At 41.2% G+C, this 13,942-nt stretch overlaps 1 protein-coding gene across 6 annotated transcripts in view; it reads right to left on the bottom strand.

The window, feature by feature from the left end:
• Positions 1–13,942, bottom strand: part of cep290 (centrosomal protein 290) — a 41,401-nt gene that overhangs the window by 24,278 nt on the left and 3,181 nt on the right. For 2 of the 6 annotated variants that reach the window (XM_076089620.1, XM_076089619.1), the window contains exons 6-24: positions 13,836–13,889; positions 13,622–13,642; positions 12,418–12,564; positions 11,969–12,151; positions 11,726–11,815; positions 10,310–10,432; positions 9,813–9,833; positions 9,530–9,653; positions 7,836–8,008; positions 7,333–7,495; positions 7,128–7,228; positions 6,987–7,053; positions 5,458–5,561; positions 4,735–4,810; positions 4,466–4,593; positions 1,410–1,574; positions 543–692; positions 337–452; positions 157–259 (exon numbers count right to left, since the gene is read on the bottom strand). In XM_076089620.1, the coding sequence (XP_075945735.1) occupies positions 157–259; positions 337–452; positions 543–692; positions 1,410–1,574; positions 4,466–4,593; positions 4,735–4,810; positions 5,458–5,561; positions 6,987–7,053; positions 7,128–7,228; positions 7,333–7,495; positions 7,836–8,008; positions 9,530–9,653; positions 9,813–9,833; positions 10,310–10,432; positions 11,726–11,815; positions 11,969–12,151; positions 12,418–12,564; positions 13,622–13,642; positions 13,836–13,889 (2,109 nt within the window). The remainder of the gene's footprint in view (positions 1–156; positions 260–336; positions 453–542; positions 693–1,409; positions 1,575–4,465; positions 4,594–4,734; positions 4,811–5,457; positions 5,562–6,986; positions 7,054–7,127; positions 7,229–7,332; positions 7,496–7,835; positions 8,009–9,529; positions 9,654–9,812; positions 9,834–10,309; positions 10,433–11,725; positions 11,816–11,968; positions 12,152–12,417; positions 12,565–13,621; positions 13,643–13,835; positions 13,890–13,942) is intronic. The other 4 variants (XM_076089623.1, XM_076089622.1, XM_076089621.1 and 1 more) reach the window with 3 other exon arrangements.

A 13,942-nucleotide genomic window follows, 5' to 3' on the forward strand; every position in this document is an offset into this window, starting at 1 on the left:
CAGAAGAGTTTTGGTGACATTTGACGTTGGTACATCTAGCTCTATGTAGGTCCTGAACATTAAACTATCTTAGAGCAGTAGTGTGTGTGTGTGTGTAAATGACAGGCACATTGTAAATTGCTTTTAACCCAATAAACATGTATTTGTCTGACTTACGTTGAATTCCTGGATTTTAACAGCATCCACCTGATTTTGCTCCTCCAGCTTTTTCGTCAACTCTGTAAATGTCTCTTTCTCCTTCTGCCACTCCGCCTTCTCACTGAGCAAAAACACAATACAAACTAAATGTTACAAACCAGCTCCGACCTGTGAGATCCTCCTCCTTGTTAGACTAACCTCAGGTATTCTTTATAGAGGAGTCCCTGTTGGTGGCTGATAACAGAAAACTTCTCCTTGTATTCCTCCAGTGTTCCTGAGAGTTTCTTGCTTTCTTCCTCTTTGTTTTTGAGCTCCTAGTTAATAAAAGTATGATAAATGTTTGATTTATAGTTGAGACGTATTGTTGATTTACAGCCAGGTCTTCAGTAGACAGTTAAACAGACCTGAAGAAGTCCAACGGCATACTCGTTCAGAGAACTGATGACCTCAGTGCTGCTGGGCCCCAGACCCTCGGGGAGGGTCAGAGGTCGGAGGACAACTCCCTGGTTGCCCGACCTCCTTAACAACTCCAACTCACCTTCCAGCTGGCTCACCTGACAAGCACAGATAAATAAATAACACACACTTCAGCGCCACTAAAAATGTAATTTGTCGATCAAAATAGATCCCAAGTTCACTTCTAATATCAGAGGCTCACACAGAAAATAGGACAGCATCAATTCTAACCGCTCAGCACGAGTCTGTTTCTCATGCAAGAACAAAAGGCATTACAGGAAAATTACAAATCAAAACACATAAAGAAGGAATTGGTGTAACAGAGTGAAACCTTAAGATGAGCCATGATGACTGCCTTGAGGAAATACTTTCACATGAAGCAAGAACGAGGATCCAACAAACATTTAGCCGTCAGTGCTCTGAGAAACACTGTTCCAGTCACGCTAATTACCGTCAGAGACTGAGGGAATGCTCAGCATTTCCACCGTATCTATAAATCTCTATCATATAAATTGATCTATTTTCATGCAAAACAATATTCTGTTGATTTGGAGGAAAAAAAAGTTTCGACACACGGCTGTAAATTGCTGTTGGCCTTGAATAACCAGAGTTGTAGAACGGCTTGACTTTGACAAATCATTTCTGAATGTTTAGCCAGAAAAACCTGACAAGGTGGACAATACTGATGTGTTTTCCTGCCAAAGGAAGCAATATCACCAAAAGGAGATTACATAGAGAAGTTAATACTGTATGTCAAACAACTGTCAAGTTGTCTGTCAACAGCATCATGTCTTTATCTGGACATGAAAAAATACCTTTTCTTTGGCTCTGGCGAGCTGACTGAAACTGCTGGTTGCTTCCTCCCGGGCCGATTTCAGTTCCTGCCTTAGTTCTTGATTTCTCCCCACCAGCTGATGTATTTGAGAGTTGAGGTGCGGGGCTGACTCAGACTGCCCGCTCATGCTGCTGACATCTATAGCCTGTGATATGGAGGATGAGCACAGTTGAAATGACAATAAAAACATTGGAAGATAAATAACAGACCCAATCAGCGAAATAGGAAAGATCGTTTGAAAGGTGTCCACCACCATCATATTCATTTAACATGTTCTTTCAACCTTGTTGTACATAACATTACAAGTAAAATCCCACTGCAGACAGTAAATATCACATTAAAGGGTAACTTAGGTATTTTTCCCTATGTTTTTGTGTCTCAGTGACTAAACTAAACTGATCTGACGGCAGCCGCTAAACTGGCTGCAATGTTGTAGCTCGGGGCAATTCCCCACCGTCAATGTACATCCACTAAAAGTGATTGTTTTCGAAACTGACACCATTATGGAAAGAACCCTAGGGAGGAATAAAACGCTGTTCTTTGCCTTTTGCTTGATCCACTCTGTTTGTACTACCCTGAGCCTTCCACTTAACACTTATCGTATTCGTATGTTGCACTTATCGTATTCGTATGTTGCACTTATCGTATTCGTATTAGTTTGTTGCACTTATCGTATTCGTTTGTTGCACTTATTGTATTCGTATTAGTTTGTTTCTGCACTGTACTTTTGATCTGGTTTATGCTCTTAGACGCTTGTTTAAAAAAGGAGATGCACTTATGACTTCTGGTGATTAGTAGTTCTCTTGAGTACCTGTGCTGAATACACTTATTGTAAGTCGCTTTGGATAAAAGCGTCTGCTGAATGACTGTAATGTAAATGTAATGTAATGTTTGTTATTGTGTCCTGTAAAGATGACAGTGGAAACGAGAGTGAGAGTTGGAGAGAGGACAGCCAGTGTAGTCAGAGATTGTTGCGTTGGAGTACAGAAAGTGTAGCTTAGTGTTGTCTAAAAGATGTTTACTGTCATGGCTGAATATGTAAATTTAGGTGATGTGGATGCGACACGAGATTTCAAAACGAGACTTCTCCGAGCGAGACTTGGTTCGACACAATAACAAACTGGATAAAAGCAAAAGGTAAAGAATAACGTGAGTCATTGCATCCTGTTTAGCGGTTTCCATCTGCAGCGTTCTCAGTCAATACTGGACCACTTTCAAAAATGCATGTCCCCATTAGTCACTTATACACAAAAACATGGGAAAATAGCACCCAGGCTGAGTTACCTTACTACTACTTCTTATGGCTTTTCCGTGGCTTGCACCTTCGTCTGACTTCCTCTTGCACTGGACATGTTGAGCCCACCAGTGTGAGGCAAAGCCAAACAAACATCCCCTTCAGCTGTTTCAAATTTGACTTACTTGGATCCTTACTCCAAACTCGTTTTTCGGTCTCACCGCATTTGTTGTTTATTAAGTTGCTATGTGACAAGCCCTCTGATTCATCAACTGACAAAAGCCATTGAAATACTGAGTAGGGAAGTACAGTATGCCTATTGTTTTCAGCACATGTTTGAGTGGTTCAAGTGGTTTTTTGATTGGTTATATGTGCCTCTACTAGATATAAATACAACCTATATATCTTCATCGTGCATTAGATTAATGACACAGTGAGGGATCGTGCATTAGATTAATGACACAGTGAGGGATCGTGCATTAGATTAATGACAGTGAGGGATCGTGCATTAGATTAATGACACAGTGAGGGGTCGTGCATTAGATTAATGACACAGTGAGGGATCGTGCACTATGTTTCTTGTTCTTATTACTGGTGTTGTAATGTGTGGAACATGTGTTGTGGAATATTTCTTATGACTAGTCGGGAGAAGAAAGTTGAGGTTTTCTATCAATATAAAGTAAAACAGAGTTTTGATGAACGATCAAGGTTTATAAAGTCAATTTATTTGCTTGCAAGCAAAGAGAACAGTCTCACAGACACATCGCAGTCATCTGGAAGAGTGCTCTACCTAACACTCAGAATGCATGGACATTTATACTCAGACAGCTTCCTGTTATCTGCTTAGCTAACAAGAATACACAAAGAACACAATAAAAGGCAGGTCATCCTTCGAGCCTTAGTATATCATTTAAGACAGTCAGGAAGATGCTTTTATCTCCTGTTTACAAATCCCTTTTGTTCACAGTTTGCCTTACACTAATCAGTTTAAACTCACAACAGATGCTTCCTTTGAAGTCACTGTGACATCGTAAAAATGACCATTTGCAGAGACAGAACAGACATTCTTTACCCTCACCCATCCCATCTGCATGCAAAGGTTTACGCCCTTACAATTTCAGATAACGCGTCACCAAGGAAGTTAAAAGTATTTCAAACAGAGGATCTCTGTTAATCAAAGCCTCTCTGTGTCTCTGTCTTACGAAGAGTAAACAAAAACAATGCACAATGATAACAGATAACAAGACACCTGGATACTAAACTAATTAAAGTCATCTACTGAAACTACAGTTTGGTGTCTGCTCTTTTAGGACTTACATTCCTTAAACCTTCACATTAGACTATGACATATTTTCCCATTACACATGTGCGGTTGTGATGTGCTTTAGCACATGTTGAGTTTATGTTTTCGGTCTCTTTATCATTACTCCTACTGAGGCAGCTATATGATAGGACGATATGTCATGTGTCATATCATGTGCGCAGCGTTTGAGTCCAAGACCATTTTTTCCTACCGGGACAATAAAGCATAATGTATCGTATTGAATCTGTTATGTTGATGTAATGAAACAGTAATCTGACTGAAATATGATCTAAAACTAACCGATATTATCTAAAACAGCTGCCGCTACATCTACCACTACTTGTATTCTGAACTGTATTAAAAGTAGAGTTAAGTAGAGCTGGAGCAAAGTAAAGCACAACTTGTACCCAAATAAAAATGTATATGGCTACAACCTACACCGTAGCCTTCAAAAAGGTATCAGTGTTAACGTCAGATTTGGATCATGGGAGACACTTACATGAGCCAACCGTTCCAGACTGGGAATATCGATGGCAGATGGAGTGGTTTCCTGATTAGTCCTCATGGCATGGAGCACGTCTTTCAGCGCAGCCTCCAGGTCTCTCTTCACTTTTGACAGTTCTTCCACTACGAGTTTACACACAGGAGGGAACGATATCAGTGAAGCTGTGTATTTAACACCCTTAAAAACTGCAATAATAATCCCTGCTAAATATATTTTTATAAGATTTCCATGTGTAACTGGATGGACAGCAGGGCTGTACTTACATTTGATGTGGAACTGGGTCTTGTGAAGGTCCAGCTCTCTCTCCTTACTGCTCAGCTCTTGTTCCAGGTACTCATTCTGCAAAGTAAAGTTTGTCACCGCAAAGATAACAAAGAAAACATTTAAAACCTTTCAGCTACTGGTTAAATGTGTTAACAGCAAACCCGATGCAGCTCTTATTATAAGTATTCTCAAATCAATTTGGACTGATACTTACATGTTTCATAGTAAGATAGTATAAATACTTTAAATGCTAATCACGACTCATTCATTGAGTCAGTTTGTTTTGCTTGACATTTACCTTTTAACGTTATTCAATACAGGACACACTGACGTTTCAGATATCAATGTAACCATTTCATTTCATTCTAATCCTGCTGACATGAGCATAATATTACTAATTCAATAAGTAATGATACACGATATCACCTGAGTCACTCCTAAAAACGCCTGTACTTTGTAGCACTTACTCAATCAAAAAGTGATGAATTTATGAAGAGACGTTGTCGATCTAAAGCAGACTGCCCTGGATAAATAACGATGAGTGAAATGAAACACGAAGCACAAACAAAGCCTGTTGTTGGTTATAAACGATACACCACTGTGCTGTGGGTAGAAATCAGCTCCATGAGTTAAGGCTGAGGCTCCATCAGGAAATCGCTCTTCTTTGAAACACTGGGCCTTGATTGACATGCAGGAAATGGCGTCGTTAGTCATGAGCTTACTTTGCGTCGGACCTCTTCATCTGTGTAAGTGCTGCTTTGCTTCAGCTGCACAGTCCTGCCGGGCCTGATGTCCTCCTCCAGCAGCAGGCTGGACTGTGGGATCCCTAGAAACACGGCGGATTGTTACTTCACAAACAGCACAATGTGAAAGCACATTTGTCTGCGTGTATAACACTTTTAAAAACGGTAACAAATGCTAAATAAGACCACTGTAAAGTGAGAATGTCGTTTGTTACCCAAGATAACCTCACTCGCTGTCAAGAGCTTCCATAGGAACACAGTTCCTGGAATGACTTGTTGCCGTTGGATGTTTTAAATCAATCATCATTGCATTGCAGCAGTGATAAAAAAAAAACATATTTTAATACCGTGAGCAGCACAAATTAAATTACAGGGAGATATCTCAAAATATGTGCAAACTAGAAAAGTGCGCTCAGTGGAGTGTAGATCTCCACCAGGTGTGTCTCGCTCCAAACAAAGAGGAGTTGACTCTCACGCACTTGTCATTCCCGGCTCCCTAAAAGTAAAGGTGGCGGCAAAGATGATAACAACGGGGATTTATTCATCTGGTATCGTGCCGAGCTTTAGTGGATCATAACATATCAGGTGAGAAATTAATCTCCAGATGCTCCGGTTTAAAATCAGACCAAACTTTTCTATGGATTTCAGTTTTCAAGCCAAGACAAAGACAGAAATGCAGCCTGCAGAAGACTGGGTGGAGCCTAGTGCATTGCCAGAAATCCCTTTTTGCAACTGAACTGTCCGGTTAAGAGATAGTCAGCAGTCAACGACCGTATTAAACTGTCAATAGAATAGGTTTTTCAAAAATTGTGGAATGAACACAAAAAATATTGGACCAGTAGTGTGCCTGAATAGTTGCGGAAAGACAGATACACGCACGCACGCATGCACGCACGAACTCAAATTACAACTGGCGGAGATAATAAAGACACATTTAGCAACATGGTTAGATACCACTAAACGTAATTAAAAGAATTCTGATTTGGGTAGACTGATGAACCACATGGAAGACAAATGTCAAACAACAGTGCAGATGAATAGAAGTTAAGAAAATAAGTTGCATAAATCCGTGAAAGGCCTCATCGCTCGAGGCTACGACAAAATCAGAAGCAACTTTTTGCCCTCGTCAGACTAATCAGTGCAAACACTTTAGATAATTGTACACATGAGGCCACTTCATCCATCCAAGACTAATTCTAATTCTGTAAATGGACTTGGACTTGTATAGCTTGTACTTTCTAGTCTTCCGACCACTTAAAGTGCTTTAACACTACCTGTTCATTCAACCATCCATACACTGATGGGCAAGGTGGCCCCGCCCCTCTGTAGCAACCACTTCTTAACTTGTAAAAGACGGGAACAGTAAAACCGATTGTAATACTTGTTGCATTAGTGATTTCTTTAGTCAGAACTCGGGCTGCTAATTAAGAATTTTTTTTTTTTAACCGACAAGTTTAATGCATACATGACAAAAAATGTGATTGGTGTAGTTTAACTTTCTGTGTCACCTCTTTCCGTCACCATGCGTCTGACTTGTTTCTTCAGCTCCAGTCTCTCTTCTTCAAGTCGTTCAATCTAGAGAATCAAATCAAGCGGCGAGGTGAGAGGTGCTCAGCCGACACAGTGGTTTTATGATCACACTTCTTTACCTCTTTGGTGAGGACTTGGTTTTCCGCTTTGTACTGCCGCTGCCTGAGATCTTTTGCTCGCCTGAACGCTGTGAGATCCACTTCCGTCTTTGGTTCCAGACCTTGAGAGTCATACAAAAAGCCCAAAATAAACAATAATATATTTTGACGTCAGTGTCTAAATAGACTGAGAGAAGGGCATAGAAGATATTAAAAATGAACCGACCTAGTTTTTCTCGGAAATCCTCGTTTTCGTCCATGAAGTCATTGATTCTCATCTCAAGCTGGTTGATCTCTTTGGTCAAGGCCTCTACCTCAATGTCTCTCACTTTAATCTGATTTTTACATTCTTTGATCTCTGCGATGGCTGCTTCCAGGCCATACGTGCCCTGTTGTACAGAGACAGTGCTGTGATTACTCGCCCATCAAAAAGCAAGTCTTTTTCCCGCTTTCTGTTTCAACGTGAACTCTTTTTGGGGTAATCAGGATGTGATTAGACATGGGGGGAAGACAAACACTTAGCTTGTAGACCCAAAACGCATGTTGATCACACCATAGTCACAGTGATTTCAATGTCTTTTAAAAGAAACAATGGACAAGGAATAAAAAAACGTAAGCTCTGCTTCTGGGAATTTAAGTCTCAATTCATTCGATTTGGGTTTTTAAAAAAAATCCTTGAAGTAAGCCAAAAGTTATATGAGGAGAAAGAGGAGTTGTTTGCAGACTTACAGACTCATACTGGCTCAAGCGGTTTGAGGCCTCAATGAGTGCTTTGTCTTTCTCTTCAGCGTGAGCTTCTGCAAGCTTTACCACCCGCGCTGCTTCCACTGCTCTCAGCTCTGCAGCCTCCAGCTTGGACTTCAGCTCTTCCATCTTTCTCTGCTGCACGGACGATGGAAGGCCTTAGACAAGAAATGGAAATTATTTATAAGTAACTTCACAGACCTCAATACTTAGCTCAAGTTCACCTATCTTTAGCAGACACAAGTCATAAGCTATAGTTCACACTTAATTCAGCAAAAGGCTGAGATTGAACTGATATATGACTAATTTGGCGTGTAGGGGTGATACTACTGCTAACTTAGATCTAATGCTAAGCTACACTGTCTATTAAGGTGCTATAATTGTGAACATCCAGCAGGCACAGAGTAACATTAATATTCATTCGGAGTCGTGTTTTTGGCAACTCAAGAATGAAAATCTAATATTGACTTTCCTGTTAGCTCCGTTTTGGTCTCCACCAACTCAAAAGCCTAACTCTACTTTTATCGTCACATACAATCGTAGAAATATTTGACCTCTGCATTTAACCCATCCACAACATTTAGGAGCAGCTTGGGGTTCAGCGTCTCGCTTAAAGACACTTGGACATGTGGACGGGAGGAGCAGGGGATGGAACCTTGTGATTAAAGGACAGAGCGCTCTACCCCCTGAACCACAGCCTGAGGGAAACATCTGGCTCTTTAGCTTCTAAACGCTCTGTGGCTGAAGACAGCTGCCTGCTGCGGGCGAAAACAACCGTGATTAGAGCAGAGAGACTGAACCAAACAGATAAGTCATGAGCGATCTTTTGATCTATTGTATATAAAAGAAAACTGATTGCTGCAGCTGTAGATTGACCCTCAAAGACGACGACTAGCCCCCACAGTGAGGGGGTTTCTCAATTATGCAGACACACATTACCTTATGTAACCGGTCTGTAACCTTTTGAACCAGTGTTCATTATTTGTTTAATAGTTGATATAGTCAGATCCCATTATTTTTCAAATAAAGTATAAAAGAACAACACCTCTCTGTAATGTTTTTGGCCGTGTCTCCGTCTAGACGGAATATCTCTCTCCCATTCAAATTGTTTTTGTCGACAACATCAATAAATGACTCTTCTTGGCTTCCTGCTAGCAGGCCTCTTGTTGCACTTGGCGTGGTGGGAGTGATTATCGTCTGCTCCCAACTGCTGTCCGTCTGTGCTGTCAGCAGTGGAACACCACGCTGTACAGATGACAGCAGAACGCGAGAGGCTCTAGCACTAAGCTGAAAGGAGACTCGTGCACATAAATTAGGTAAATAACGTATGTAAACCGTCTCGTGCTGTGCTTTCCTGTCATTTATGGTGTGTGCTGTTTTCATGCAGGTGGAGGAGAAACAATTGGAGGGCTGATGGCGGATGCACTTGTTGCTGTGACTGAACGCTTCGGGAGTAAGAACAGCTGTGTGGCAGCTGACGTAGAATGAGGGATCGGATCAATAAAGCTGATAAAAAATGCCTTGATCGGCCCGGATACTGATCTTCGAGATCAGATTGGGACGTCCCAGTGTGTTGAAGTAGTCAGAACTGAAATAATGTATGCTAAGATCATTTTACATCACAACTGTCTTTGGTACCAATCTTCTCAGTTAGGAATCTTAAACAGCGAGCCACCCACCTCTGTCTTTCCTTGTGGACGTCTTTAGCTCCTCGATGAGCAGGGTGTGCTTCTCCATTTCCCCTGTGTACTGCTCCACCTGCTCACTCAGTATCTTGATCTGAATATCTCTCTCCTGGACGGCCTTTAAGACATTCACCAACAATTCTAAATTAGGAGAATTTATGGGGAAAGACCCGAGCAGAGCTGCAGCGCACTGAATCATCTGCACTTTCATCATTAAGGGAATTTATGAGATGGGAAGAAAAAAAAGGTTGCGAGAAACAGCACAGATGGAACTTACGCTGCACAGCTCAAATATGACCTGGGCCAGAGCAGCGATAGAGAGATGGATGGAGGACAGGTTGATAAAGCATGTCAAGGCAACGAGAGAAAGCAGAAAGCAGGAAAAACGACAGATAGATGGAAGAACATAAAATGACAGTTAACCCTCCTGCTCTACAGGACAAAAAAACAGGAACTTTACACATTAAAATAAGGATTTTTGTCTGTTTTGTTTACAGCTTTTTTTGACATATTTGCCATGACACCACATGATACTGTTTACCAGATATTTTTAATCATAGCTATTTAGTGTAATGAGAACTGAGTCAAATAATGTTTGTATTTGCAAATACTACTTCAGTACACTTCCTTCCATAAGCACATGGCTGAAATGAATAACACTTCCATGTTAAAGTGATACAAATTCTTTTTTCCATGGATATAACATTTCATGGGGTGAGGTGCTCTAAAGAGAATTCATTCTTTGTAATTCTTAATTCTAGTTGTGGGACAGACCTGCTGCAAGGCAATAATGTTGCTTTTGTCCAAGTCCAACTGGGCTGAACGCAGCTTTTCCCTCTGGTCGCGGATCATCTGCTGGTACACCAGAATTTCATCGTCCTTCCCAGAGAGCACTCTCTACGTGGGAGGAAGAGATCATGTGAGCACAATGGAAGGGTCATGACGACCATAAAGAAGCATAATGATGTGCACATTTACATGATTGTTAGTCACAGGAGCTAAATCTAGAAAGTTTGTCCTTTGTACGCATTCCAATTTGCCTCTTAAGAACTGTGAAGTTATGGCAAATTAGTCCAATAACGTACCATGAAAAACATCAGCTTTGTTTGAAACAGCGACACAGAGGCCACAGTCCTCGTCTTAGTAGTGTCCTGCATGATATTTGACAGGATATTGTAAATGTGACGGCCCCTGCCTATGCTACAAGTGTACAAGTGTGATATTTGTCCCTGTGTCCCTGAAGGTGTCACAGAGTACTGGATGCAGAGCACCTGGTCCTGGAGCTCCCTGGGAATAAAAGCCCTACTCCAGTGTTGCTCTGGTCTCTGCTGCTCACATGGACTCATCCCTACCAGCGTTCATCATGCACACACATTCACGTTTACATCACTGATGTTACTGACTGACACACTTCACAATTATAGCTATTTCTTTACTTCATTACAATAAATACTTTTAATTTACCATCCTCTATTGTGTTCTTTTCTGTATTTGTCATGGTCTAGGAGCCGGGTGATGACAAATTGGGGGCTCGTTCATTTTTGTAATGGTGTAGTTTTGTGCTTTGGGGCATCGGTGCCTAGTCGTGTGGTGTTGAATTTGTCTGTTTGCAGCGTTTGGGTCAACTAAACAGTAAAAACTGTTCGAAGATTAGTTTCATCGTAACTTACGTTTGTGTGCTTCAGATTAAATTAGGTGAGCGTGTGCGTAAAGTTAGTTTGGAGCGCTTTCGGCGCGCTTCCTTCGTCCCTCTGTATTAAGATGAGCAGAGGAGGGAAAGACTCAGACGTCTCAAACTATCTGCTGAAAGTTGAACAGATTTTTATTTCTGTCATAGTCTGTGACTGCATCGAGGCTCTTCGCTTCCTCGCACACTCGCTGTATTTAATGTTTTTAGATTAGTTGTTATATCAATAACATCAGCGGAAATTTCAACTTGATATTACTTCCACTGTGAATGAAGTTGTGCAGAAGTTGGCACAGCCTTGAGGGATGTCAGTGCAGAAAACTCCACCCATATTTCATGGGCCTTCAGAAAGTGCCCCCCCCTCTGCAGTCAAAAGGTTAAAAGGCTTACAATTCTTCTCTTGCCCTTTATTACGCGTAGCTTTTAAGTGCATCTGGCTTAGAGATAACAAAACGGACAAGCGGAGCCTTGTTGAGAGTTGGAGACGTTTGATTAACACTCACCTTCCACTCCTCCACTTTGGCGTTGACTGCTGCCATAATTGTGTCATCCTCTTCAGTCACGCTATGAATCTTATCCGTTAGCTCTCTGACCTGCCCATCAAACACACAACCAAGTGTATACATACATGGCGGTCTTTTTTGCTCACGTTGCAGTGAAATGATAAACGGCGTCAGGTGTAAAAATATATATTCGACACACAGATATAAGAGAAGTAAAAGAAGTTCTTTGAGGAGGTTCTTTACTTGCAGCTTTGCGTGATCCCTCTCTTTCCTGAGCTGGTCCATAATGGAGTCCGTCTGCTGTACAACAATCTTCATCTTGTTGTACTCGTCTGTCATCTTCTCCATCTCCCTCACCGACTCCTCCAGACTCTTCTGCATCTGCTCGTTCTGTGTCTTCAGGTGTGCGTTTTCATCCTCGGCTCGCTAATGGACGCCAAATTAAAAATAAATGAAAATAAAACCTTCCTTCACATCAGCAGTGAAAAATGGAGGTGATGAAAAACAGATGAAGCCGTATAAATAAGTGGTAGAAAATGTATAATTGAAAACAACGCTGGTTTTCGGCAGTACACAGGCATTTCTCCATCGCCAAGGTCCTTACCGTACTGGTACTGTTGCCAGCTTTTCTAACTAGTGGTCTGTTACCGCATTCACCAGATGGTTTAGTAGACAAATAGATGTCCAAGTACCTGAAGGTCCTCCAAGTACTGGTAGAGCTGTCGGTTGGCCGAGTTGAGCTTCCTCTGGGTCTCAGCGTTCTCGTCTCTGGATGCGAGCGGCTCCTTCTGGTCCAGCTCTCCGCGGTAGAAGTCCACATCCTGCTGGAGCTGCTCGTTCTGTTGTGGTGCAGGAGGGACAGAATCAGTCTGAGAAAAAGAACTGGATCCGGTGCCCTGTGCTCGCACGTTCATCTCAACACTCTACGTTTATTAATAAACAACGGATTTGTCTCGTGCTTGGATCTGAAACCGGTAGTCGGGTAATAGATAGAGAAAATTAATATGCAACAATTTTGAGAATCTAAATCATTTTCTTCAATACTTTTTCATGCAAAAAAACTTCTGGTTCCTGCTTCTGGAAGGACTTTGTCTTACATCATAGTGCATCGAACATATATATATATATATATATATATTGCTTTTTACTGTTGACTGACAGAACAAGCCATTTTTAAGACATCGCCTTGAGCTCTGGGAACTTGTGACGGGCTGACATTTTACAGGACAATTATTCTATTAATCAAGAAAACAGTCGCAGGATAAATATATCGTAATAATATTTAAGGAAAGTCGATACCCATCAATGTCCAAATGCTGCTAAAATGTCTCTATGGCAGGTTAATCAGCAAGCATCACATGCCACACAGCAGCATGACGGTGGAATAACTCACTTATGTCGTTTTTCTTATTTCTTAGCATGACAACCTTTTACGTCATTGAATTTACATTTAAAATGCATTTCAAATATACTCATATTAAATATCTTGTTATACTGGAACAGCAGGAAACTACAGTATGCGTTTCATACATACGGTACACTTAGTGCATGCACCTAGGTCTAGTAAGTATGTACACTGTATAGTGGTGATGTATTTGAATCCTCTCTGGTCAGTATGTTATCATATACATACAAACACTCTATAAACTCTAACAAGGTCCCTACCGGACACCTTACACTCTCCCTTACCTTTTGTGGGGTGCAATAAAAAGCTGTGGCAAAATAACATGATAACAATTCTGCAGCAGTAATACATGTGCAATAAGTGACCACCTGGAAAGAGATATTTAAAATGTATACTCCATATACTCCATGTACCTTTATACAACTACAATACTATCGGACTGATTTTGAGGAGCTAACACCTACTCTTGCGTCACAAGCTATATTTCTTACCTTCTTTTTAAGCTTTTTTATCTTTGCCGAGAGAATGGAAAGAGATGAAGAGAGATGATGAAACGTGGGAAAGCATCCATGTGAGCAAATGATGGCAGAGCACATGAGACTACACAAGCTTCAAATTTAGTATTGATATATGTTGGATTGACTGATGATGAAGTGATGAATCAATCTCTACGATCTTTATGATGTAGCGCCAGCTGCCACATACCTCTCTCTTCAGCTTCTTGGCCACATCCTCAGCCTCCTCCGCTCGGACGACCAACTAGAAAAACAAAACGGAGAGAAACACAGAAACGCAGTTTGAATTCAACCACC

The sequence above is a fragment of the Anarhichas minor genome, unplaced genomic scaffold, assembly GCF_050575085.1.
Source record: "Anarhichas minor isolate MPS153535 unplaced genomic scaffold, ASM5057508v1 ptg000011l, whole genome shotgun sequence".
NCBI classification, from domain to species: Eukaryota; Metazoa; Chordata; class Actinopteri; order Perciformes; family Anarhichadidae; genus Anarhichas; species Anarhichas minor.